This window comes from Tinamus guttatus, unplaced genomic scaffold (assembly GCF_059628265.1).
Source record: "Tinamus guttatus ecotype Peru unplaced genomic scaffold, ASM5962826v1 Tinamus_guttatus_pri_ptg000287l, whole genome shotgun sequence".
NCBI classification, from domain to species: domain Eukaryota; kingdom Metazoa; phylum Chordata; class Aves; order Tinamiformes; family Tinamidae; genus Tinamus; species Tinamus guttatus.
The window spans coordinates 4,143,037-4,166,653 of NW_028288821.1; the positions used below are offsets into that span (position 1 = coordinate 4,143,037).

Consider the following 23,617-nt stretch of genomic DNA (forward strand, 5'->3'; position numbering starts at 1 on the left):
TAGGAAGGCTTCAGCAGGACATCTATCACATGCTAGCAAAAATTATCAGGTTTCTTTTTCCCATTGATCAACCCAATGCATAAGGAATAGGGCCTATTGGGTGCACCAGTATTTCTCTAATATCCTACTGTCTGCTTTCAGCAGCAGTTAACATTTTTTTCCAAATAAACTCCTCTGTACTTTGGACATGACCTACTTTCCTGAAGCTTCGCAATCCCTTCTCTTGATGCCTGAAAATGTTTTTAAGGTGTGTGGGGTTTTTTTTGTTTGTTTGTTTTTTTTTTTTAAAAAAAAATCTGGTCAGAATGTTTCTGTGAGGGAGGATAACTCTCGGGGTGATTCTGGCTGCAATTAGCACATAGTGGCTCCCTGGCTCAATGTGCCTGCAGAAGACCATCAGTAACGCCAGGCAGGCCAGCTGACTACCACAGGCGAGAGGATCAGCATGCAATTCATTTATCAATTGCTCCTAAACATTTCAAGCAAAGCTTTGGCATCTGCTTGGCCTTTGAAATCGTGGGTGGTTGGAATTGCCCCCTTGGTTTCCTCTCTCGCTCGTCTCCTAAAAGTGATCTGCCGCTCTGCAGATGGTTCAGGATGGACTGCAGTTTTGAGCAGCTCCTTGAACGTGAATGTACCTGTTGTCTTCCCTTATCTGGTGAGGTTTTCCCAAGGGCTTTTGCAGCATGAACTGAACCACAGGTCTTTCCTTGGAAGGGCTCTGTGGGACGGGTGGATGATGAGGTGGCTGATGGGCTGTGTGCATGCACAGAGCTGCCTCTGTGGCTCTGCGGTGGCACAGGGAAGGAGGAGTCACGGTGCCAGTCAGATTTGACTTCCTTCCCTTGATCCCAACACACACTTCGCTGCCTCTGAAAGAGACATCCCAAATGCATTTCCATGGCCAGCACACATGGGATAACTGGAGGTACTTCACAGATTCCTACTCTGTGACAGGGAGAAATTATCAAGGACCGCATTAAAATGTGCTAAAGCAGCAAGGTCTTTCTTCCAAGAAAGTTGCACTCAGCTTTACATGTGTTGTAGGAATAAGAGCAGGAGCAGATGGACAAGCTGACATTGCAGCAGCCGGTTCTCATTCTGGCAACCATCTTGCAGAGCAACTTGTGTGGAAAAATGTTCGCAAATTTGCAAATCAGTCTCTTTGGCTCAAGTTTTGCCACGGGGGCAGGACTGGCTGCTTCCTTTTATTGCCACCGAATTGTTGTCTGGTGCAAAGATGTGAGGATTTCAGCCAGATGAAATGGCTGTGTCAACCATTTGGGTGCTCAGCAGACTGAGTGTTGAAATACCAAGGGCCATAGGTAGATACTGCAGAGCATTTGCAGAACCTATAGGAACAGGAGAGGAACAAGCTAGCTTGGTTGTCTACAATTCATGATTGAGACGTGGTTAAACTCATTATTAAGATTTTCTTTGCAAAGCCAGCTAACTTTGGGCAAGTTAGCCAGCAACTAGATTAACATAAAACTCTCCTAATGATTTTCTGTTTTTGTTTCCTGAACCAGAGGCTGAGGGGGCTGCTGTGTACATGGGGACAAAGTGATGCTTTCTTCAGAAGAGGGTTCGTTTCTATAATGCCAAAATCCCTTTTGGAAAGGAAGAAGGGAATAAACTGTGTGGGAAGCAAGTATTGGCCTCTCTTTGGCTTGCCATATGTCTGTAATCAGGAAAGGCGAATACATATTCCAGGATGCTAATTGTAATTACCAAGAAATGAAGTCAGTCCTCGATGATGCTAGCCTTAAAAGATGTTGCTTAAAGGCACAGCACATACTTTTTGCATCACCCTCATTTAGAGAGTTTGCCACAGAGGTACTTTAAATTTGCAGATCACAGTGCTTAACGCCCAGGGCTGTGACACTCAATGTTAATCATGATCAAAGCTCGTCACGTTAGGGGATGCTTGTGGTACCTTCCATATAAAATAAAGATCTTCCTAATTCTCTTCTGGGCGTGAATTTGGGTTTCTTCCATGAGCTCCAGAGCGCCGAGGCACTAGGATGAGTAGTGTGAAGTAGGAAGGGTTAACAATGTTTCTGCACCAGCGTAGGCATTTCTTTTGCCAGTGGTGGAGCCGACTTTGATGGGCCTCTGTGCTCAGTGTTTTCTGACAATACAGGAAGATCGGTGACCGCATGAAACGCATTTAGTTTTAATTTGCACTTTTTTTGCGATCGAGATGCAACGTAAGCTCCAGCTTGTGGCTTATTGCTATTGCTGCCCTCCCTTGAGCTCTCAGAGCAAAGCAGGTTGCATGAGGAGCAGAATGAGAGCACTTTAATAGCAAGAGCCAGACATTCAACCAGAAATAGCTTTGCTATAGGAGATGGAGTAAATAAAAGAATCCTATCAGACTCCACTGCAGTTCAGGTTTCCAAACAAGAAGATAAAAGAGACACTGCAGAGCCCTTTTGGTGCAAGAAGGTCTAGTTCCCACCCCAAGTCAGTTAAAAACTCAGAGGTAATCTTTGCACTGAACTGGAGGCCCTGCTTTTATTGCAGACTTTCTAGGTCTCATAAGTTCAGCCTGAAATGTTGTGTGCAAACAGAAGGCAGCACCATTCCTCTTCCTTCAAGTTGTTTTTCCACCCACAAGGAACACAGTTGGACTTCTCCTATGTCCTCACATCTTGCCTTTTCTTCCCAATAATCTCCAGAAGACCCGTGTGTCGGGTCAGATCTGCATCCAGGCTGCAACAAGGTGGGAGATCTGGGCTGATCTGTGTGCCGTCGGTTCAGGAGAGACTCCCTTGCAAGCGAGGTGTTTTGCTACTTGTTCTTGGGAGATGGTGCAAGATGAGCCTGAAGATGACCAAAGGAAACATGCCTGGCTGAGGATGCCCTGATGAGAGGCGCAGGGCAAAGTATAAAATCAGATTTTTGGAGGAGTGTTGGTGTTGCACCCTAGCCCTGCCGATTCATCAGTGCCGTCACATTCATCTCTTGCTTTGCTTGGCTGGCAGCGTCAGATAGCGGAACACCAGAGATTCCAGCAATGGGCAGCATAGATATTAAGAAGGGTTGTGGAAAAGGGGTTTTTTTTGACTTTTCAAACCTGGCACATTCAAGAAAATGAAGCAGGTCTTTCATATTTAGCGCAGATACTCACTGGATGCTCTGTAGGGCTGCACGTACCTGCTCGTGATTTTGGCCCACAAGCAGAACCTCAAAACCTGCCAGTCAATCCCTCCTCCTTCCTGGTACCCTTTCCCTGGGACAATCTTCCGAGCCTGAGAACACCACAAGGAGAGGAGAAAAGCAAACAGATGCACCTGCAGCAAGGTCTCATATCAAGTCTCCAATTTATTAGTTCTTGGAAATGCGCTCCCTCCTTGCCCTCCCACTGCAGATACAAGCAATGGGGCTTGGGGTGGAACAAGGCATCGAAACGCCACCGATGTTCCCATAAATACGCTGGATGAAAATAGCGTTTCCACACAAAAGCTTGCAGCTCCCATCCTCCCCCAGTCCAGCCCGTGGCGCGGGCAGGGCTGAATCAGGCGGCTCCTTCCCGCCGCAGCAGACAGACACTCCTGAATAATTCGGCAGGACCCTGCTGGCCTCCCCAGCACGGCTATCCCTGTGCAGGGAGGGATTATGTCAACTGTGGCTGCAGTGCCCACCGTGGCATGGCAGCCCTGGGGTAACCTCTAGCAACCTCAGCGTAGGAGGCCAGTGGGGAGACCTGAGTGGCCAAGGCTCCTCCTGGAGATGGTCCTACCTCCCTGTGCTCATAACATGCTCCATAGTTCAGGACACTTCAAGGCTGCTCTCCAAGGATGGGGGCTAGCAAAGTTCATCATTGCTGGCATCCAAGCAGGGCTTAGATTCTTTTTATCGCTATTTAAGACTATTTAGAACAATACAAAAGGGTTCCTTAATTTGTATGTTCTCAGATGGACAGAGAACAGGCCATGTTTTGCAACACACCCAGCTCTGGCAAAGCTAGTGAGATGTGTACGGGACTGCCCCACCTAAAAGGTCTGCCTATGGTGGGCTCGTGAACAAGCACTATGGAAAATGGTGTTCTCGGTGTTCGTGAAGAGCAGGCTGGACCTCTTTCTTCAAAGGGCTGCTGTAAGGTAAACTGGGTTTCGAAAACATAGGCACCAAGTCTTTTTTAAAATCTCAAGGAGCATTGAAAGCCCTTATGACTAAAGATACCCAAAGACATGGCAAAGTGGCAGCCTGCCATGCTCTCATTGCTCACGGCAGGCTGGGCGGAGTGAAGATGGAGAGCAAGCAGGCAGGAAAATTAGGACAAATTTCAGGAGTGAATTGAGAAATCCAGAGCACTCCCTCTGCTTGCCTTGTTTTCTGACCTTCAATCACTGCCCAGGTCAACTAGAAATCCCCAGGGATGGGTCTGAGACCCACAGTGAATCAGGAGCCAGCTCAGCATTTTCCAAAGTGTGGGTAGGCTTTGGAGGTAGCTGTTGCAGACCCTCATTTAGTCTTTCCCAATTTCAGTGTTAACATCGACTCTTGGCCTAGTCCCTGAGTTTCCAGTTGTGCAGGATCTCTTTCTTCAGCCTTGTCCTTGAATCCCTATTTTCCTTTGGTAGCTGAAGCACCTGTCACCCACTAGGCAAAAATAATCTGCCATGACAGTGAACGCATTGCTGCCTTGCCACCTTGTCCACATTCTGTTTCAGGTGCTAGTTCTTTAGGGCAAGTCCCAGCTCTCCATTACCCACGTGTGCTTGGGTAACACTATGAGCCCCAAGAGCTCTTGGCTGTTGCTTTACCAGTCAAGCTCCTCAAACCATGCAGGTCCTCAGATTAAGGAGTATCAGGGGAAGAAACCCCCTGACAACCCGCATGTAGCTTTGCATCATAGCCCGTGCTCTGTTCAAGAAGAAAATACCTCAAAGGTGTTATTGAGATGATGTTCTATAGGTTTTTGCTGGGGATGAAGCCGACCATCCCCAGAGGAAGAGTAACCCATTAGGTGTTACCTCCCAGCAGCACTCCAGCCACCTTAGGCTTTCCATGGGTCTTCCACAGACTACCTAATTAAGCTCACAATTGCCCTATTAAATAAGCAAATATCATTATTTCCTCGTATATGTGGGGGAGGACACATGGAGGAGTTGCAAGGTACAAGAAGGCACACAACCCAGCCGGCGCTTTGGGAGCAGAGATCGCAGGATCTGACTATATCCATGGACGGGGCATAACATTTCCTTCCTAGGTCATTTTGAAGCTACCTTAGGGCTATGCAAGGTTTTGGTAATAAGAGGGTTTGTACCATCCATGTGCAATGATAAGCTTGTAACAGATTATTCTGAGGGCAACATCTTCTGTATCCTCAGCTCATAAAAGAGATCTAATGAGTCAGGGCTGCAAATGGCTTGCTCTGTGCTTGTGTTTTAGAGATGACTTCCTTTGCACATGGGAAGCAGAGTGTGACCTAGCACAGAGTAAAACATGGCACTTGGAAAAGTGGGCCATCCTAAAATCATAACCCTTGCATAAGCCCTCACAGTCTCCTTGCGCATCATGCCCAAAGAAACATAAAGGAGGAGCTTTTGGAATGCATAAAGCACCAACTGGGCACCTGCAGAGGGACCAGGTGTAAATTACTTGGCACAGGCATTAGGCCAGGTTGCCTCTAGAGGCTGGACCTGCTGCGGGGAGAGCTCGGGGAGCTGCTGCATTCCCCTCCATCTCCGGGTTTGCTGGGATCTCAACCGCAAGAAGCCCAAGAGCTGCTGCGAACCAGCCTAGTGCAGTAAATACAAACGGCTCCGCTCCTCCATCTCCATTCTAATTCTGGAGTCATTTTGCACCAGATTGTCCCTCTCAGGATTAATGTTCTATTTGCCCTGCAGCAGTGCAGGAGGGTCCGAGTCGTGCAGGGCAAAGGCAGCACCCAGCCCAGGTAGCTGCAGGCTGGGATGCTTGCAGCAGAAAGCAGCTAGTTGATTAAAGCCAAAGGGCAACAGGATAAAGGGACAGAGAAAGATGGGGAGAGTAGAAGTTGCCTTCTACTAAGGTAAGATTTATTGACAGGTCTGATTTACAGATACAGTCCTTTATTAGACAACTAAAACCAGCCCATTTATTGGGAGGGTAGGTAGATAATTCATTGCCACAGATCGTCAGGCTGGATATTTCCCATTTAAAGCCTTGCTTTCATAAATGAGAGTTTTTAAGCCCACCTAGTGGAAGTCCCCTCAAAGAGGGCACGGTAAACTGGGGACATTTCAGTCAGAGAAGGAGGAAAAGGCCCGAGCAGGAGATCCACACAGGTCCATCTCTTTGAACACAGCCACCCCCTGGGCACCAGCGCTTCTGTCTGACCCTCTGAAGAGGCAGCTGCAGCCAGTCAAGTTGTGGCAGGTTTACGTAACACCTCAAAACTTCACTTTGCGCTGCCATCAAATTTCTCCAAGGAAATCTCCAAGACTTCTCTGTTTAGGCTGTTGTGGTGCTTAAATGTCCTTATAGCCAGAGAGAGGGTTTTTTTTTTTTTTTTTTGCCAGCTATCTAATCTTATTCTCCCTGGCCTTAATTTAAGTGAAGCTACAATCAAGATGAAGAATAGGCACTTGCTTTTTTACAAGATTTCACAGATATAGTATTGTCGTAGCATGTTCCTCTTCATCCACATCTTCTCAAGGTAGAGCACCTCTACTCCTCCAGCGTTCCGCCTCAAGGGTTTTTTCCTTTGTACTTTTTCTTGTACTTATCCATTTTAACTCAAAAAATAAAACGTTAATAGGACGGCTAGAAGGAGGCAGGGTGATCCAGCTGGGTCCTCATCCTCACTAAACATAGCTCAATAATTTCTTTCTAGTTCCCTAGCATGGTTTGCCTGGGATAATCAGGAATAGAAGCAGCCCGCTGTCCCAGCTGCTGGTTCTGCTCTCCCGTAAGCTCCTTATGGCAATTTATATATCCAGCAAGTCTCCATTTTATGTGTATTTGCTTTGACCTTCTCACATGCAGCACTTCTGCCAGTCTCTTAAAGTAAACTCTTTCCATCCTCAGCCACACATCTGTTTTCCTCTGCCTTGTACGCGTTTGCTTGAGGCAGTTCATGTGCTGAAAGAGAGGCAGGATAGTCCCGTGCCCAACAGAAAATGGGCTCCGGAGCATCAGGATTCATGTCGCAGCACCACCATGGGTTTCTTTGCAGGCTCTGGCACCAAATGTGTAATGCAGCATTGCTCCCATTCCTAAAGTTTCCCCAAAACTTTGGCTTTCTTGCCCACAAGCACAGGAATTTTCTTGAAACAGAGGTCTGGCCTTGTTCAGTGTCTGTCTCATGTAGCTTCTTGCCTTTCAGCAAAATCTGTTGCGCAGGGAGGCAACACTGAGTTGTGCATTTGAAGGTGCCCTGCTTCAGTGGCAAGCTAAATAATACATATTATACTTTAAGAGCTGCAGGAGCATTTTTGTTAGAATAGCCATGGTTTAAATGCTTATTATGCTTCCCATACTGTGGGTATCAAATTTTTGTCTATTAGTGAGCTCTGATGTTTGTGTGCTCCATTGCGGTACGGAAAGCCAAGGATCCTATAGCCAGCTGGGCTGGAGGGGCAGGGAGTTGCAGTTACTAAGCGGGGGACAGTCGGTCCTTCTCTCGTGGCAGCCTGGAGGCACCTATGGGAATGTGCACTCCTGGTGCCGGGCACCACCTCATGCCTGGATAATGTCCTGGACCTTTATGGAGCTCTGTGGTTTTTCTGAGCCTCTTTGGGTGAAGCTGCTAAGCCGGTCGTTAGCTATTTGCTAGCAGTAGCTGGTTAAAAATAACCCATGGTGGTTTCTAAATGCAAATTGGAGAGATAGAGAGTGAAAAAAAAAATCATTTAATAGGTACAAGAATAAAGTGAATGCACTGAGGGCTGTGTTTCCAGAAGCAGATTAGATGGATTGCGATTATTTATTCTCCTCCTACCTTTTAAGGCCAAATCTCAGTATAATCATCAGCATGGCGCAGGGAAGAGCAGCTGATCCCGCTTCACCTCCCTCCCTTGCAAGGACAGGCTGTTCAAGGGCTGGTCTGGAAGATTTCCTAAGCAGTGAGTTGGTGTCTTCCTCTGGGGGAGGAAGATTCCTCAGCAGAGCTAATTAAACGAGCACATCTCCTTTTTTTTCCCCACTAGTAAGGTTTGTTATTCAGAATTTTGGAGACTGTGATAAAGAGAAATGCTATTTCTAAGGACTCATACGAGACTATAACTTAAGCACAATGCTTGGTATTTATTTCATTGAACAAATTTAGTGTGATTTTTGCAGCCTTTTCTCGGCACTCTGCTGTTTGGGGACAGAGGGACAGGAAAGAAACAATTCTGCAAGTTAGCACACTCTGGAAAAGGCTTTTTAATTACATATTCAGCTTGAAAAATCCCTTTCCTTTGGACTGCATTGCAATTCAAAGCCTGAGAGACCCATGAGGAAATTATCTAGAAAATTGTGACATACAACTTGCTTTTTCTGAAATTATTGATTTGTTTGAAGTAATGCTTCCTGCTGATCTTAAAAAAAACCTCACTCTTAAATCTTACTCGAGTAACTAAATGCTGTGCATTGGTTCTATTTTTCCTCTCAAATGAATCCTTTGACCTAACATTTATCTTTATGGCATTCTCAACAAAGCAAAAGGTATTTAAGTTAGATGAGTTTCATACAGCTAAATATTGGGTTAGGAGAGTGGGTCTTGAAAGGGTTTCTTCCTGGTCTTTTGCAAAATTTGGGTTTTAAAATGTGTATGCAGCACAAAGTTTGATGGTCCTGGCCAAAATAAATATGAAGGGGGAGACCAGAATAAGCAGTGACTTATTCTGTCACTGTTAAGTGCCACCTCCACCTAACGCTGTGCCCCAGCTACTGTGAGCATCCTCCGTGGTTGGCAGGGGACACCGGGCACCGGTGCCATCGCCTTGGGAAGCAGCCGAGGAGGAACATGCTCCGTCTTAAACCATGAGCAAGTTTGTGCTGCCAGGCAAACACACAAGCTGATTTCTCAGGTTTTGCCCTTCTACACAGTCTCTTTTGCTGCACAGGAGCCTGACCGGACCCTTATTTTCCAGCTTCTTGTCCTGTGGACCAGGGGCCACAGCACGTGCTTCATAAGAAGGTCTGAAACCTGTGGAAAAGGATGGAGGTGCATTACCTGCTCAGAGGCATTTCTTCATGCCCGCAAGCAAAATCCTGCAACATGAGGATTTATGTTTTCTTCTGTTATGCTCATAATCGACCCTATTCACTTAGCCAAGAGCAAATGTGTTCACAGCAGATGAGGTTTTAAGGATTTGATCATATTTCATCGTTACTTGTCTGTTTTCTTCAACCCTCCCATGAACTCTCTGTTGAGGTCAGGCTCCCTAAGTGCCTTACGATCAGCCCGTCTCTCCTTTTGTCTCTGCAGGACCTGATACGAAGAGATATCCTGTATTACAAAGGTCGCATAGACATGGATAAGTACGAGGTGGTGGATATAGAGGATGGGAGAGATGATGACTTCAATGTCAGCATGAAGAATGCCTTCAAACTTCATAACAAGGAGACTGAGGAAATGCACTTATTCTTTGCCAAGAAACTGGAGGAGAAGTTACGATGGCTCCGAGCTTTCAGAGAAGAAAGGAAGATGGTACAAGAAGATGAAAAGATAGGTGAGGAATCTGAAATGAATCTGAGAAGAGATGAATGGTAATATCAAATTTATATTAAATTTATATTAAATTTAGCCCTGACTGCTGAGGAAGCCCCTTTTCCCTCTTTTTTTTTTTTTTTTTTGGCTGAGGGGAAAACGGGAGGATTGTAGTATTATGATTCATAATTGTTCAAATGTCTTTGGCTGGTCTTCATGTCATGAAATAGGTATCTTTCCCATTAGATAACTGGTATTTTTGCCCTTCCTCAAACAAATTGTGCCCATAGCTTCAAGGCTGGACTCAGTGGACCGCTGTGGGTAATGCAGGAGAGGGAAGGCTTCAGCCATCTGCACCTAGGAAGACCTCAGAGCCTCCTGGTTGTGTCGTTTTTGCTCTGATGAAGCGTGTCCTGTGCAGGACAGGAAGGCAGGAAAGCCCATGATTTACCAGCCCGGCCCTCCCCTCAGCCTGTAAATTGGCTGTAACCGAAATCAGTTTGTGCGGCTCAGCTGTAGAGCACTGGGCATATTTATGATGTTGTATAAATAATAATGGGTCTAATCTTACTTTTCATGCAACCCCTGCACAAGCGAGATTATAAAGAGGCCTTTGCTTTTGAAGGTTGAGTTGCTGTTAGTAAAACAGCTCCCTGCGCACCGCTCACTGGGGAGGCCTTGCCACCGAGAGGGCCCTGTGCTTGCGAAAGGGGGCAGAAAATCCCCCCTTGCTCCAAAGGGATGAGCAGCTTTACAGGCAATCTTCTGACCTGTGTTCCCTTTTTTCAGGCTTTGAAATTTCTGAAAATCAAAAGCGGCAAGCAGCAATGACAGTAAGGAAAGTCAGTAAGCAAAAAGGTAACCGGCAACATGCCCTATGCCAGGTGATGTGAGGGTGGAGCGGGCTGGGCTGAATCCTGCTGGGCTGGGATCCAGCGTTCCCCTTGATTCCCCCCTCCCTTTCTCTCTCTCTTTTTTTTTTTCTTTTTTATATATATATAAAACACCGTTTGTGCTTTGTATCCTTTCTTAATGTATCTTGTGGGCCAAACTAACCTCTGGTCTGCCGCGGTTGAAACCAGTGGGATTTTCCCAGAGATGAATTTGATGTGGTGTGTCCAGTCCGGTGCCCAGCCGCTGTCCCTGGGGCAGGAACGCTCGCCGCCCCACGGATGGAGCAGACACAGTGGTTTATCTCAGGCTGAAACGGGAGTGAGTGCGGAGATGGCGGCAGGGGGCTTTGCTCGGACCCAAAGTCTCCTGCCACCAAAGCAAGGAAGGTGGTTAAAATGCTGGAGGTGATCAGGGATATTCCCCCTTTCCTGCTTTTGGAAAGGGGAGACCTGTATTTCCTTGGGCTACCTACAACTTTTTAAGGACCGCACAGTAGCAGCAGCTCTAGGAAGGAAAGCATCCTAGTCCAGGTGTTACATATCTCTTCATATCAGATGCATTTCCCTGCCCAATTAAGCAATGCCATGCTGGGTATTAAACCGAGTCCCACCTGGCTGAAAGGCCAGTGCTCATTATCTCTTGCAATAACTCCTGCAGCTACAGGCTTGGAAACAGAAACCATGGAGGGAAAGGCAGGGAGGTCATTTTTCAAGTTTCCCCAAGCTTCCTGAAGTCCCAGGCAGATTGATTAGTTACCAAAGTACCTTGGCACACGAGGCCTTTAAATGGGTTTGAACAAACTCATCATGTCTTGGAGGTTTTAAGTCCCGGGGCAGGTTCTTCCTCATTCTGTGCAGGCTTTGGGTTATTTTTTGCAGTAGTTGAAGTAGCTCCTTGCTTTCTGCCTCACCTATGTGTTGTCTACTGGCTTTGCTGGCCCAGTAGTGGTTTTCTAGGCCAGTTGTAAACACATTGGTTTGCCGTGTCTCTCCATCGTCATTGGTCTTCTCGCTACTAATTTCCTATGTTGTCCTCTGAAATGTTATCTGAAAGCTCTCCTGGCCAGATTTGCTAAGCTCAAAATAGATATAGACCCCAAAAGGGGCCCGGGAGCCCCTCTCATAGACCAGGGACCTGTAGCGCAGGCTACGCTCAGGAAATGAGCTGAGCCAATGTGCCCCTCACCTCTCGCATGCTGCTCCCTGTGCACGGAAGCAATGACTAAAATTGTGGCACCTGGGAGGTTCCTGAGCCTGGCTTGCATGGCAGCCATTGCAAAAGCAGTTTTAATGGTTATTTGCGATTTAATTGTTCAGTTATATTATTAATTAATTAAGCTATTAATTAATAATTTTCCTGTTTGATCACTGACTGACACAGCTCAAAAGTGCCTGAGCATGCCTGCCAGTGCTCCCAATTAAATCACTGTATGTGTATCCTGGCAGGTGTAATATGCCTAACTGTACTTATTTCTTACCCAGAAGTGGCTCTGTTTATTTTCTCTCTTTCTCTCTCACACTCTCTCTCTCTCACATGAAAAAGTAGTGGTGCGGGGCAGGGGGGATTATCCTAGGCTCCTCTGACTGTAAAATCTCAACCTTATGAAGGGAAGTTTCATTACTCAGAGGAAAGCGCTTTGTCGGGTTCGTTTGCCCCAGAGCACATGAGAAGTGCGAGTTCCTGCAGCGTTGCACGGAGTGAGGAGGCGGTTCCTGGGACAGGGTTTTCAGGGAGTGATGGCTTTAATGGTTCATGCACATTTTGCCCGCAGGATTTTTGCAAGAGAGTTGGGTGGCTGTGGGGTGGGCAGCAGGAAGGGTGCTGGCTGCGGCACCTTGGCTTTGCCTGACAGCGTCGCGCAGAGGCAGAGGTGCTGCAAGGGGCAAATTGCCTTTGGAGCATCAGTTATGACCAGAGAGCAGGGAGGCCCTTCGGGAATAGGAACTATTTATCCATTTGGAGTCAAGACTTTGCTGGACAGTGGCCACCACTAGCCTGGAGGGCTCAGTAGTCCTCCTGAACAAGGGAAGAGGCCCATTCCTGTGCCAGTGGATGTCAGTTGTAGTTGTTTCTGGATTAGCTCAGTAACCTCCACCCATTTGATGGGAAACAGTGCTAATTTCCCTGCCCCAAATTCTTTAGGAAGAGAGAAATCCGTTAAGGAGATGAAATGGAAAAGCACAATGCTGCACGCAGTGCCAGGGTCCCGGCCAGATGATCGTCACCATGAGCAAGAGGAGATCTCAGCATTGCTCTAGGGTTTGCACTGCTTAATGCATTGGGCAAAAGGGAAGGATATTAGACCAGGTGCCTTAAGACAGCGTTAAACCAATTTTCTGCCTTCTTTAAGTCTGTTAGACATAAAGTGAATGGGTTGTATTGGCTGTGCTCCTTTGCTTCAGACAGTGAAAAGGGATGGGGTTTATGTTTTATTATTATTATTATTTGCATTGATTGTTTAAGAGTTTTTTTCTTGGCTACAGCCCTTTAGCTTCTTTCAATGTCAGTGTGGTAACTGGAGTAGAATTCAGCCTGGTGTCTCCTAGAAATAGCAAAATAAGAGATTTGTTTGGCTTGATTTGCAAAAACAACAAAAATCCCCACAACCCTTTTTAAGCTGCAGACAATCAAGTATGCACTTTTTCTGCAGATAAGCCCAGCTGCCGCTGAGGACCTTTGCTGCCTGCACTGACAAGCGAGACATTAAGATCCCATCAGATTGTGCTTTCAAAATTACACTTACAATCGACCAAAACAGTGAAAACCAGGCTAAAGTTGCCTGGTGGACCTCCAGTCCTTCTTTAATGTAGAGCCAGCATTATCCAGGGTAAACACAGGGCTCCAGTGCTTCTTCCATCAGTGCCTCAGTCCATCAAGAGCTGCTTTTGCGATAGTCACTTTTAAACTTGGCTGCAGTGCTCAGTGTTTGCAGCTCTCAGAAGCATTTAGTCCCTTACCAGATGGCCAGACACAGCACATAGCCTGTCTCCCTCATTCGAGCACATAAAGCCTTTTTGCCTACAATCCTCGAAACAGTCAGGGATCAGAGGTGGCAGTACCTAGTGAAGTGATCCTGATCTCAAAGCAGTGCTTTCCATGAGTGTTTCCAGTCTGGTGTGAAATGGCTGCTCCAAATCATACGAGAGACCTCAGGATAAAGTGCTAGACAGGAGGGTTTACCCCTCGCAGGTGAGCACTGCAAATCCATGCTAGGAGTCATCCCCGTCTGTCCAGGGTTGTCCTTTCTGCGCTGTGCTGCAGCTTCACCAAAGCAGATGCCCCCAACCACACAAGTCTTCGGGCTGGTGGTCTGGGCACTGCTGGCAGGAGGGAAACACATATCCAATCACCACCCGACCTAGCCTTGGATTTAGATGATGCTGAGCTCTGTCATTCAGCCTGCCTATGAACACCCAGCTGTGCGTAGCCTGGTAGGGGTTAAATCTTCAGCCAGCTTGGGCCTCCAGTAAAACTTGCCCTGAGTCACTACATTTTCCTGCTAACCTCTTCCCTTCCGATAACTTGAGCTTGTGGCTAACTCATCCCTAAAAGCCCTGACCCAAACACCCTTTCTCAGATACCTTCAACTTCTTGCAGTTCAAGCTGTCCCACAGAAAGCCTGTCTAGCAAAACGAAGACAAGATGGCTGAGTGCTAAGGTATCTCTGCTGGCTTTATTTGACCAGGAAGGACAGGTCTTGCTGGGTAACAGGGTTTCTAATTGCCTCCTGTAGTTTTTTTCCTGAGGGTTGAAGCCTATCTCTAGCGAGACTGACATGGTCCTGGCATGGTTCCCCATCCCTTTCTCACATGTAGACATAGCCTAGGGAAAATGAATGAGACTGAGCAACACACAAACTAAGCTCTATAAAACAAAGAGGGGCATTTGCATTTTCAGATAATAAGGTCATTTGCCCCTTTTTTTACAAAGCTTCCCACAGCAAAGGTGAAAGGACGAAGCTAACCATGTTCACAGTACTGCTTCCCCATGGATCCAGAGAAATTCTAGTAGTCATCCCATCACTTGTAAATTAGAGATGCCAACCAGAAGCTCCAAAACACAGCTGTGGTGATTATGCAGTGACTATCTGGGGCTCACCAAAGCACCTATTAGTCTCACCGATGATCATCTAGATAGGTGGCTTTTCAGTGGAGTAATTACTAACCTGATTGGAGTCAGTAGTTTCATCTGAAATTTGGTCAATTTAACAAACTAAGCAAATCTCAGGAATAAATTCCTCAGTGTGAAAGGTCTGAGATTAGTGACTTCTCAGTGGGTACCTGCTTCTGAGCAAATTCTCCAGAGGGTTCCTTGTGGTGAGATGTGAAATGGACCTCTTGGGTTTTCCAGCAATTCCAAAACCATTATTTGAGAAGTCTAGCTGTTGATATCAATGACATGTTGAGAAATCAACTTCAGTAGATCTGTCAATCCAGATTCCTCCGGAGTTTCAGTTCAGTGTGGTGTTTTAGACAGGGAATAGTGTTGCTCAGTGCATTTCTTAACCCCAGGAGAGGCTGCATTTCAGGGTAGTGATGGATAAAGTGACCTCTTCATACCGAAGAAATAGATGGAGTGATCTTTGCTATCAGTGTACTCAGCGCTGGAGGAGAGGAAGACTACATAAATACAAGATGGGATAAATTACTTTTCACCTGTCTTTGATTGATAAAGCCCTGCTATCATTTATTCCATCATGCCTCAATTAGCTTTTGGTTATCACATAAGGAATCACTATCTTAACATCTAGTTTATTGACACCAGGATCCAGTAATGGTCTTGATAAATATACTCCAGAAAGTGAATTTACCTCAGTATTTGTAGATACTGCCTTTGGCTGTGCATTAGCTAGGACACAAGACCATCATTTCCCTCTATCATATTTCTAAAGGTTGCAAAGTTCCCCCTGAAGGAGCAGTTGGCCCTTTTCCCTTCCTCTTCCCCCCAGCAGAGAAGGAAGACTAGTGGTTAGAGAAGAGAGCTGGGCAGTTCAACATGCAGATGAAAAGAAGGAGGTAGGTGGCTGATCAGGACTGCTGCCTGCAGTCCTATCAGCATTCCCTATCCACAGCTCCTAGCTACAGCTCTTGCTCTAAAAGCTTGTTCTGCAGTCAGGGAGCAGAAATACTATCAGACACAGAATAGCTGGCAACTCTACCTGTGACCGCAACAGAATGAGTAGTGCTGAGGTGCTTTGAGATCCTCTGTTGAAATGTGCTGAAGAAGGACAAAGGGGTGCTCAGCCATAACCACTTCTGGTTCTTTGGCTTGTTGCTCCTGCAGGAGTATTTAAACCTTCCACGCCTATGTCCTGGAGGTGCCTTCCCTGCTGCCCCATATTGCATGTGAGCTATAGTATCCATAAGGAGGGTGAATTTGTTAGAATTTTGAGCATGCCTCTGGAGAAATGCAAGTTGCCCTAGATGCTTTGGGGAGCAAAGGGAAGTGAGGAGTTCCCAGTGTGGCACTGCTTTTCCTGCTAGGAAAGTCCCAGGTACAGGGAGCAGGTGTTGATATTTTATTACCTTCCATCTAGCCCTGGCTAATGAACAGCATGATGTCTAGATGGGTAGGTAGAAGAAAAGCCTACGAAACAGCTCATGAAAGCATGAGATAAAATCTTAACAGCCTGAGGACGGAATAAACATCTTGTAAGGAAAGGCTTTGTGGTTGTATATCGGCAAATGTAAGTGTGTTCTCTGTGTGTTTTGTATTAACTCTGGCACAGCGCAGCATTAATGGAGCTGTCCTAGATTATAACTGGGTCTGTCAGCACACATCCATGTGGGATGCCTGGGAGTTAATAGCTCGTTCCTAGGTCTTCCAGTACTCGTTCCTATCGGAAATATTGCTTGGGGATCCTAGGGTAAGTCCAAGAATGAGAGACACTTTGAGAAAATGGAATTAGAAGGAAAAAAAGAGACAGTCTTTAACTCTCACAGTTGTTTTCCTGATGTGAGAAAGACAAATGATTCAAAGTGACGTTATCTGGCACTAAAAAAAGCCATGATTTCAGCTGAGAGTGCATTATCTCTCACTGCCAGTTTTGTCTAGCCAGATTGTAAAGCCCAGAGTTTTTTTTTTTTTTTTTCCTCATTCGGAGCAGATTTCCACGATCTCCACGCTACTGAACAGGCTTGCGGTGCAACTGCAAGCTTCACACTCAGCCACAGTGCAGAATTATGGAGGAACCAGCAGAAGGAGCTCCAAGTCTGGGCACTGCTGTGTGGCTGTTCCTCATGCCCAGGAAAGGCAGCACAGCAGCTGTGTCGAGAAAACATTACTTAGCTATCGATTCTTCTCCTTTGAGCTTTGAATTCTGTTCACCAAGCAGCCCAAAATTGCATTGGGAAAGAGTTTTGCTTATTTTTTTCAGATGAATTGCAGTGGAGTTACGACTTTGCATATAGAAAAAACCCTCATGAGACGATTTTGCATAATAGCCCTGAGTCCTGATGAGGGAACAACTTCAGCAAAGAATATAAATATTCCAACCTGTCACAGTGTTTTTTGTTTTTTTTTTCCCTGAATTCCTGTTTCTCAGGCTTTGAAGGTGTTCAGATTGAGTGAATTTCCCTTCTCCTCCAACATATAATTCCTGTGTTCTACCTTGTCAAGCTAGCGGGTATCTCTAACAGCCCTTCTTGCAGCATTTCTGGCTATTGCAAAGTGCTGGGTGACAATTTCATAAGAAAATGTATTGTTATGGATTTACCAATCTAATTTTCCAGAGCACAAATGTTTTTATTTGCATGCCCACAAACACACAGCAATTATGCATGCGATCGAAATGCAGTGTTTGGATAATTTAGGCAGGAGGGTGCACTTGATAAATATGCAAACCTTTGGCTGCTTATTCAAGTAGAACCAACTGGGTTCATCTGATTGAGATATTAATACCAAAGGCCTAGGCCTTGAGCAGAGCCACATAAACAACTTGGGAAGTGTAGGTCTGAGTTTCTTGACTGATGAAAGAGGCAGTGTCTATGCAGTTACGCTCCAAGGGGACATATATGTTCCCATGGGGGGTTGCTTGTGATCTGGCCAGGGGAGTCTGCCTTTTCTCTTTTGGAGAAGACAGGCTATGGAGTAGCTGCTTTGCAGGGTAACTCCATGGATTTCAGTGGACTTCAGTCAAGCTGTTCTTCCTCCACTTCTTCATCCCTCCAAGCTCATAAGATTCTGCTGATCCAGGAGATTTCTCAGCACTTCTGTGTCATGATTGAAATACCTAAGTTCACTCTCCACACATTGGTTTAGTCACAATAAAGAGCTCAGTCCTGCTCAGCATGGCAAACGGGATCTATCAGGTCTTACATAGCTAGAGACAATTGCTACATGTCCCTTAATAGCAGCTTTAGATTCACAGCTCTTTTGTGTTGTGGAGCACTAGTTAATAACCCTGATTGCACAAGGACTATTTCCCATTAAAGTCCTTTGGGTCAGCCAGGAATCCAAGTCAATTACTAGACAGAAGAAGATACATTTCCCAACTCCAGCCGCATAAGGGACCTATTCCAGATCCTGACCTCCCAAAAGATCCTAGAAGACCTCTCCTCGCCTAGGAGAAATGGTAATCCCAGAGCACTAATGCCTAGTGGTCTCCAGCAGTGTGTGTACACTGTACTAAGGGTACAGGAAAGGATTTTGCTCTCCAGAGCAGACTCTGCGATTGGTTGCCCTGGCCACCTGCTGAATTGCCTTCTGGCACAGAAATCCAGAGCAGGAAAGCGGTAGAAAAAGAAGGGACAGAAAAGAGGGCAGAGGGAGATGAGCTCCTGCCCTGCCCTTATGGGACATCATTGGCTTGGATCACACAAGGTGACAAATTAGAGTTTACAGTTGGACCCAGCCAGCAAGGATTGTCCAAAAACTGTCCAAGGCATCTGGGAAGCAATCCCATCTGGATTTGTCCTCAGAACAGCAAGGGCTGCATGGGGTTTGCCTCCTGCTTGGCAGGCTTCTTGCGGGAAGGAGGGGGTTGAGAAAGAGGGAGAGCTTTACAAGGTAGGAAGGCAGAAAACAAGATGATGAGGAAGTTTGGATTTTGGAATGCAGATATAAAAAGCCCCCAGATTGAACCAACTTTGAAATGTTGCCTGTGATGAACCCATGAAAAATTGATAAGTAATGAATCATGGAGCAAGTTTTGTCCACCTTCCCTACAGTGGACAGAGAGCAGCATGGCTTGATAGTACTTGCTGTAAAGATAAAGAAACCAGTTAAGCAGAGTCCGGATGATATTTCTGTTCAGTCTGAACCTTTGGGGGTTTCTAACAACTGGCGACTGGTAAACTGTGTAGCAAGGGAAGTGAATTAATTCTCTCTCCTGCCACGCGAAAGCCTTAGCTTCGTATCAAAGAGAGATCCTGGATTTCAGTGCGGCAGTGTGTAAAAGTGGTCGGCCGAACTCGGCGAGCGCCCTTTGTGAGGCTTGTGCCCTTGGCTGTAAGTACCTGCCGGCGCGCAGCGCAGCTGTGCCGGGGCCGCCAGCGCCGGGCCACCGCGCATGTGTGCGTGCGTGGGTAGGGAGCGCTGACCACGCGCAAAGCGTCGCATTTCTTGTGCTCACCTTGCTCTGGTACCTGGGTGCTAATCACCGTATTTTGCCTTCTCTAGCACCTTCCCAGCCGAGGATCTCAAAGTGTTTTACAAACATTAATTAATTTAGGCTTCACAACCCTTGCGTGAGGTAGGTGGGTCATGCTGCCCCAATCTCCAGAGGAAGACACTGGTCTACTCGCGCAGAGTCACCCGGTGCCTGCGGTTAACGCCAGGGAAAGCAGTCGCCTGGAGGTGGCCCCAGGCAAAGTCAACCAGCTTCCCCATGGAGAGAAGAACACTCCAGTGTGCCATTGAGGCAATGCAGCCATGGCTGGGCCTTACTGCAACCTGCGTCCAAGTCCATCTCTTCCTTCTGCCCTGCCCCTTCCAGTGTGGTCCCCCCTAGTGTGTGGGCGGGTGAGGTCACCCTCAGGAATGCTTCTAACACCATTCTCCCATGGGAAAGGCCCCCGTCCTCTCTCCACAGTGAGGGGCTGCTCCTGCCTGCAGGAAGGCTTCACCCCATGTGCTTGCCGCTCACAGCAGCCTTGCCAGAGGGCACGTTGCCCTTCCTAGGAGGCAACCCAGAGGAAACCCTGTGGAGAAGTCCTGCCAAAGTCACCCAAGGAGATGCCCGGCTGCCTTCGCTCCTGCCACCGGCACCGAGAGGAGCCAGGGGCAAAGCACCTCCCCAAGGGAATTGGGGGACGCCCTCGAGCTTGGCAACAACCAGGGCGCGGGGTCAAAGGACACGGCTGGCTGCCCTTGCCCAGTCGGGGACATTCCCCGCGTCTTGGCGGAAAGGCAGGACTTCCCCAGGCGGGCCACCGCCGCTCTGCCGCGCGCAGAAGTCCCTGTCTGCTCCAGGTCATCAGCTTGTTGCCTAGCGTAGGGAGCTGCCAAGGTGAGGTGTGAGGGAGGCGCTGCCGTCGTCCGTAGAGCTGCCGTCTCCAGCGCCGCTCCCCACTGCTCGGGACCCTGCTTGTTGGGAAGCGATAGCATGACAAAGAACGGCTACTGACCCAACTGCACTTTGACTGATCTGTTTCTTTTTCCCCCCAATCATCGATGCAGGTGTCAGCTACTCCAGGTCGGTTCCTCCAGCCTACCCACCACCCCAGGATCCATTAAATCAGGGACAGTACATGGTGACAGATGGCATATCCCAGGCCCAGGTCTTCGAGTTCACCGAACCCAAACGCAGCCAGTCACCATTCTGGCAAAACTTCAGCAGGTTAACGCCATTCAAAAAATAATACATAGAGTGAGACGGAGAATTTTAAACTTAAAAAAACTAAAAATTAAAAATAAAAATAAATAAAATTATATTTATAGATGGACCTTTTTTCGGAGAAGCACTGTTGCAACTAAACATATATACATATATATATATATATATGCACGCACACACACACACACACACATATATATATATGTATATATATATATAGAAGGACCAAAAACTTTTTGTTGTTGTTTTTGGGAAGCAATCTGCTACTAGATACTAGGAAGCACCAATGATTTCTAACCATGTGACCTATTTTATTTTATTCCATTGGTCGGACATAACTTTGTTGTTGTTGTGTTCTCCTTCATTCCCATCTGAGTCGCCACTGGCATCCCAGCCTGCTTCCTCGCTTGCGCGAGCTCGTCCTGGAGTTCCTCGTGGACTGCACTGGTGTATATTTTATTTCATTTTTATTTATGGTGGGTTGGGCAGGGGGTGTCGTTTGTTTCTCGGAGTGTCGGGAAGTGTCTGTTCCCTCTCCCTTCATCTCCGTGCCTCCCCTGGCTGTCCCCGGACCTGCCATATCACTGAGAGCATCGTCCCTTGCCCTCCTCCCCGCACTCTGCTCTGGCTTGTGCCTGTCTGGATGTGCTCTGCCCTGCACCATGTTCTGCTGCGCAGTATTTCTCTGGCTTTAAGTGTTTTCTTGCGAGTAGGGGGAAACAAGCCGAAGGGCTTTCTTAGGAAGTGAGCGGATTTTCCTTAGTTGTTGTCTTGCTTTTTTAATTTATTTATTTTGTTTTTCCCCAGTGCTCTCTTTTTCTCAGCAGGGTGGGCTTTGCTCACCGGCAGAGTAAGGCTGAGAAAAGACTAGCGGGGGCTGTCGTTCCTTTGGTGTTCCCTTTTATTTTCCTTTTATTTGTGGGATTGTTTTTTGTTTGAATTTTGTTCTTTTTTCCTTTTTTAAAGCCAAGTCACAACTCTGAAATGCCCACTCCAATCTTTGTCTCCTGTGCAAAGATGGAAGCGTAAAAAATTGGTGGCTTCACGCCCTCCATTGCAGCTAGTGGAAAATTGGCTATTAGGCTCCAAAAATGGCCATTTTTCAGGAATTAAGGTCCCATCCTTAGGGCCGGCCATGCTCACGCCTGCATAATACTGCTCTAACGAACTCCAAATTGCAGTTGGCAGGAGCAGTGATCCCCGAGCAGGGACCAGCACGGCTCTTCACTGTGCCACGGAAGCTCCCTGGCTTCGCTCCGGGCGCTGACCTGTCCAGCAAGCCCTTAGTGGCCACTAGTGACCCGTTAGCTTAAGGATCATTGCTTAAGTAATGGGGGGGTGTCACCTGCTATTTAATGCATGCAAGTTCTGGTTTGGAGGTGAGCCAAGGTGTTTTGCCATGTGATCATAGTTGGGTGACCTAAGCTAGAACAGCGATGGGTTGAGGCCAACCTGGAGCAGCGGTTGAGCAGAGGTGTAGCAATGTTAGCAGTCTCGACAGGATTTAGCTTAAACTCTTTGGGTCTCTTTCTCTCTCTTTTTCTCACTCTAAAGATTAATAGCTTTGTTTCCAAAGCTACTTGCTATGGCTTCAGCCTTCGGTGCATTTCTTTGCAAGCCCAAAAGCTTCTGTTCAAGCTTGTAAAACAAATTGTTGTGCCCTAGGATGTTGTGGGTTTTCTTTGGCTTGGACAATGAGACAGTTCTACCAGTGTTAGGAGATGAACTTAAAGCTTTGCAAAGCTGTTTTTGCAAGCTCCTCTGCAAAGGTGGGATGAAGCAATTGATCACAGTATTTGTTGCTTTGTTTTGAATCTCAGGCATTTGATAAGCAACCCCAGGCCACCTAGCATGGAGATACATTTTTTTTCCCGTAGGAAAAACAAGAAAATAGGGAGCCTGTTCCCTTTCAAGGCATATTGCAAAGCAGTGGCTATATTTTAATTTAAGCACAACCATAATCTCAGCACTTTTTATGAACCTAGAAATTATCAATAAGCAGAGAAACCAGAGCAGGTGTTGGAGAGGAAGCATCTCCCTGCTGCAGCCAGCAGTAGGCAAAAGCTAAATGCCAGAATTCCCATTTAGGAGGCTATACATTTTATATCTAAACAATTTTTACATTGTTTTGTATCTCTGTATTTTTAAGCTGGGATATTAAAGTAGAATCTGCAGCGATTACTGTTTGGTTTGTTCCACAGAGTGGGTGTTTACAGAAGGGCATATGCTCTGTCACCCTTGCCGAATGGCCGGAGAGAGCTGCAGAGAGACAGAGAGAAAGAGAGAGAGAGAGATTATAAAATATTGTCAGCATGATGAAATTTTACTTATTCCTTTGCCTTTTTAATTGCTTAGGGAAAAGAAAAAAAGTAACAAGCGCATTAGTTAAGCCTGTTCATTTACTGTTTTGTGCCTCAGAGAGTGAGAATGAGACATCCATAATTTTTATGAGAAGATGCTTCCTAAATATTCAGCACTAGGAAAAAAGCAACACCACCGCCACACCATTATTTGCATCATAAATCAAGACTCGCTTGATCTGACAAGGCCACTTGTTGGACTCGCAGCGCCTTTCTTAAGCGGCAAGCCAGACCACACTAGCGCTGCTGCCAGCCCTTGCCCCGGCCGGGCGGCTGGCCAGGCAGATGCGGGCGTTTGCTCCAGAGGAAAAGAGGGGGCTTGGCGCTCAGGCAGGACTTCCAAGCAAGCTCTTCCCCCCCCCTCCGTAAAATTGCCGCGCTGCTGCAGGAGATGGCGCGTTACGGCAAAGAAGAACCAGCGCCGGGCGCCGCTTTTGCTGCCCGCTGCGGCTTTCGCGCCGGGGAGCAGGGGCCGGGCTGCCGCGCGGGCTCGAGCGCTCCGGACGCGGCTCGGCCGCGAGCGGGTCGGGCTGGTTTTGCCTGGTGCAGACTTTGCTTTCGATGCCAGGCAGGAGGAACCCACCCACCATCATTCCCTACGCAGCAAACGAGGCAGTTGTGACAAACGTACACGTTTACGGGATTTCTCTGGCTGAAAGTATATATATATATAAATATATATATAAAAGAATAATTTAAAAAAACAAACCAACCCTCTTCCCTAGGTAAATGACTTGCATCACCCCTTGACCTAGACACTAGAACAGAGGATCCAAATTCAAGACTTTCGCCTCCCTATCCTCTCCAAAAACAAAGCTCAGACAAGAACCAACCTAGGTGCATCCAGCAGTTGTAAATAGAAAATAATACATAGAAAAAATATATTTGCAATTTTGTTTCAGTTTCTGGATGGTCACTGGCCATTCCTTGCAATGTTATTGATAGTACACTGTGGTGCTT

General features: G+C 46.9%; 1 protein-coding gene across 6 annotated transcripts in view; it reads left to right on the forward strand.

Annotated features, from left to right (window-relative positions):
- The window catches only part of ARHGEF9 (Cdc42 guanine nucleotide exchange factor 9), a 134,164-nt gene extending 111,246 nt beyond the window's left edge, over nt 1-22,918 (forward strand). For 4 of the 6 annotated variants that reach the window (XM_088527511.1, XM_010212850.2, XM_088527514.1 and 1 more), the window contains 4 exons: nt 9,407-9,650; nt 10,418-10,486; nt 20,141-20,744; nt 22,716-22,918. In XM_088527511.1, the coding sequence (XP_088383637.1) occupies nt 9,407-9,650; nt 10,418-10,486; nt 20,141-20,322 (495 nt within the window). In that variant the 3' untranslated portion in view covers nt 20,323-20,744; nt 22,716-22,918. The remainder of the gene's footprint in view (nt 1-9,406; nt 9,651-10,417; nt 10,487-20,140; nt 20,745-22,715) is intronic. The other 2 variants (XM_088527512.1, XM_088527513.1) reach the window with 2 other exon arrangements.
- Nucleotides 22,919-23,617: the final 699 nt, after the last annotated feature.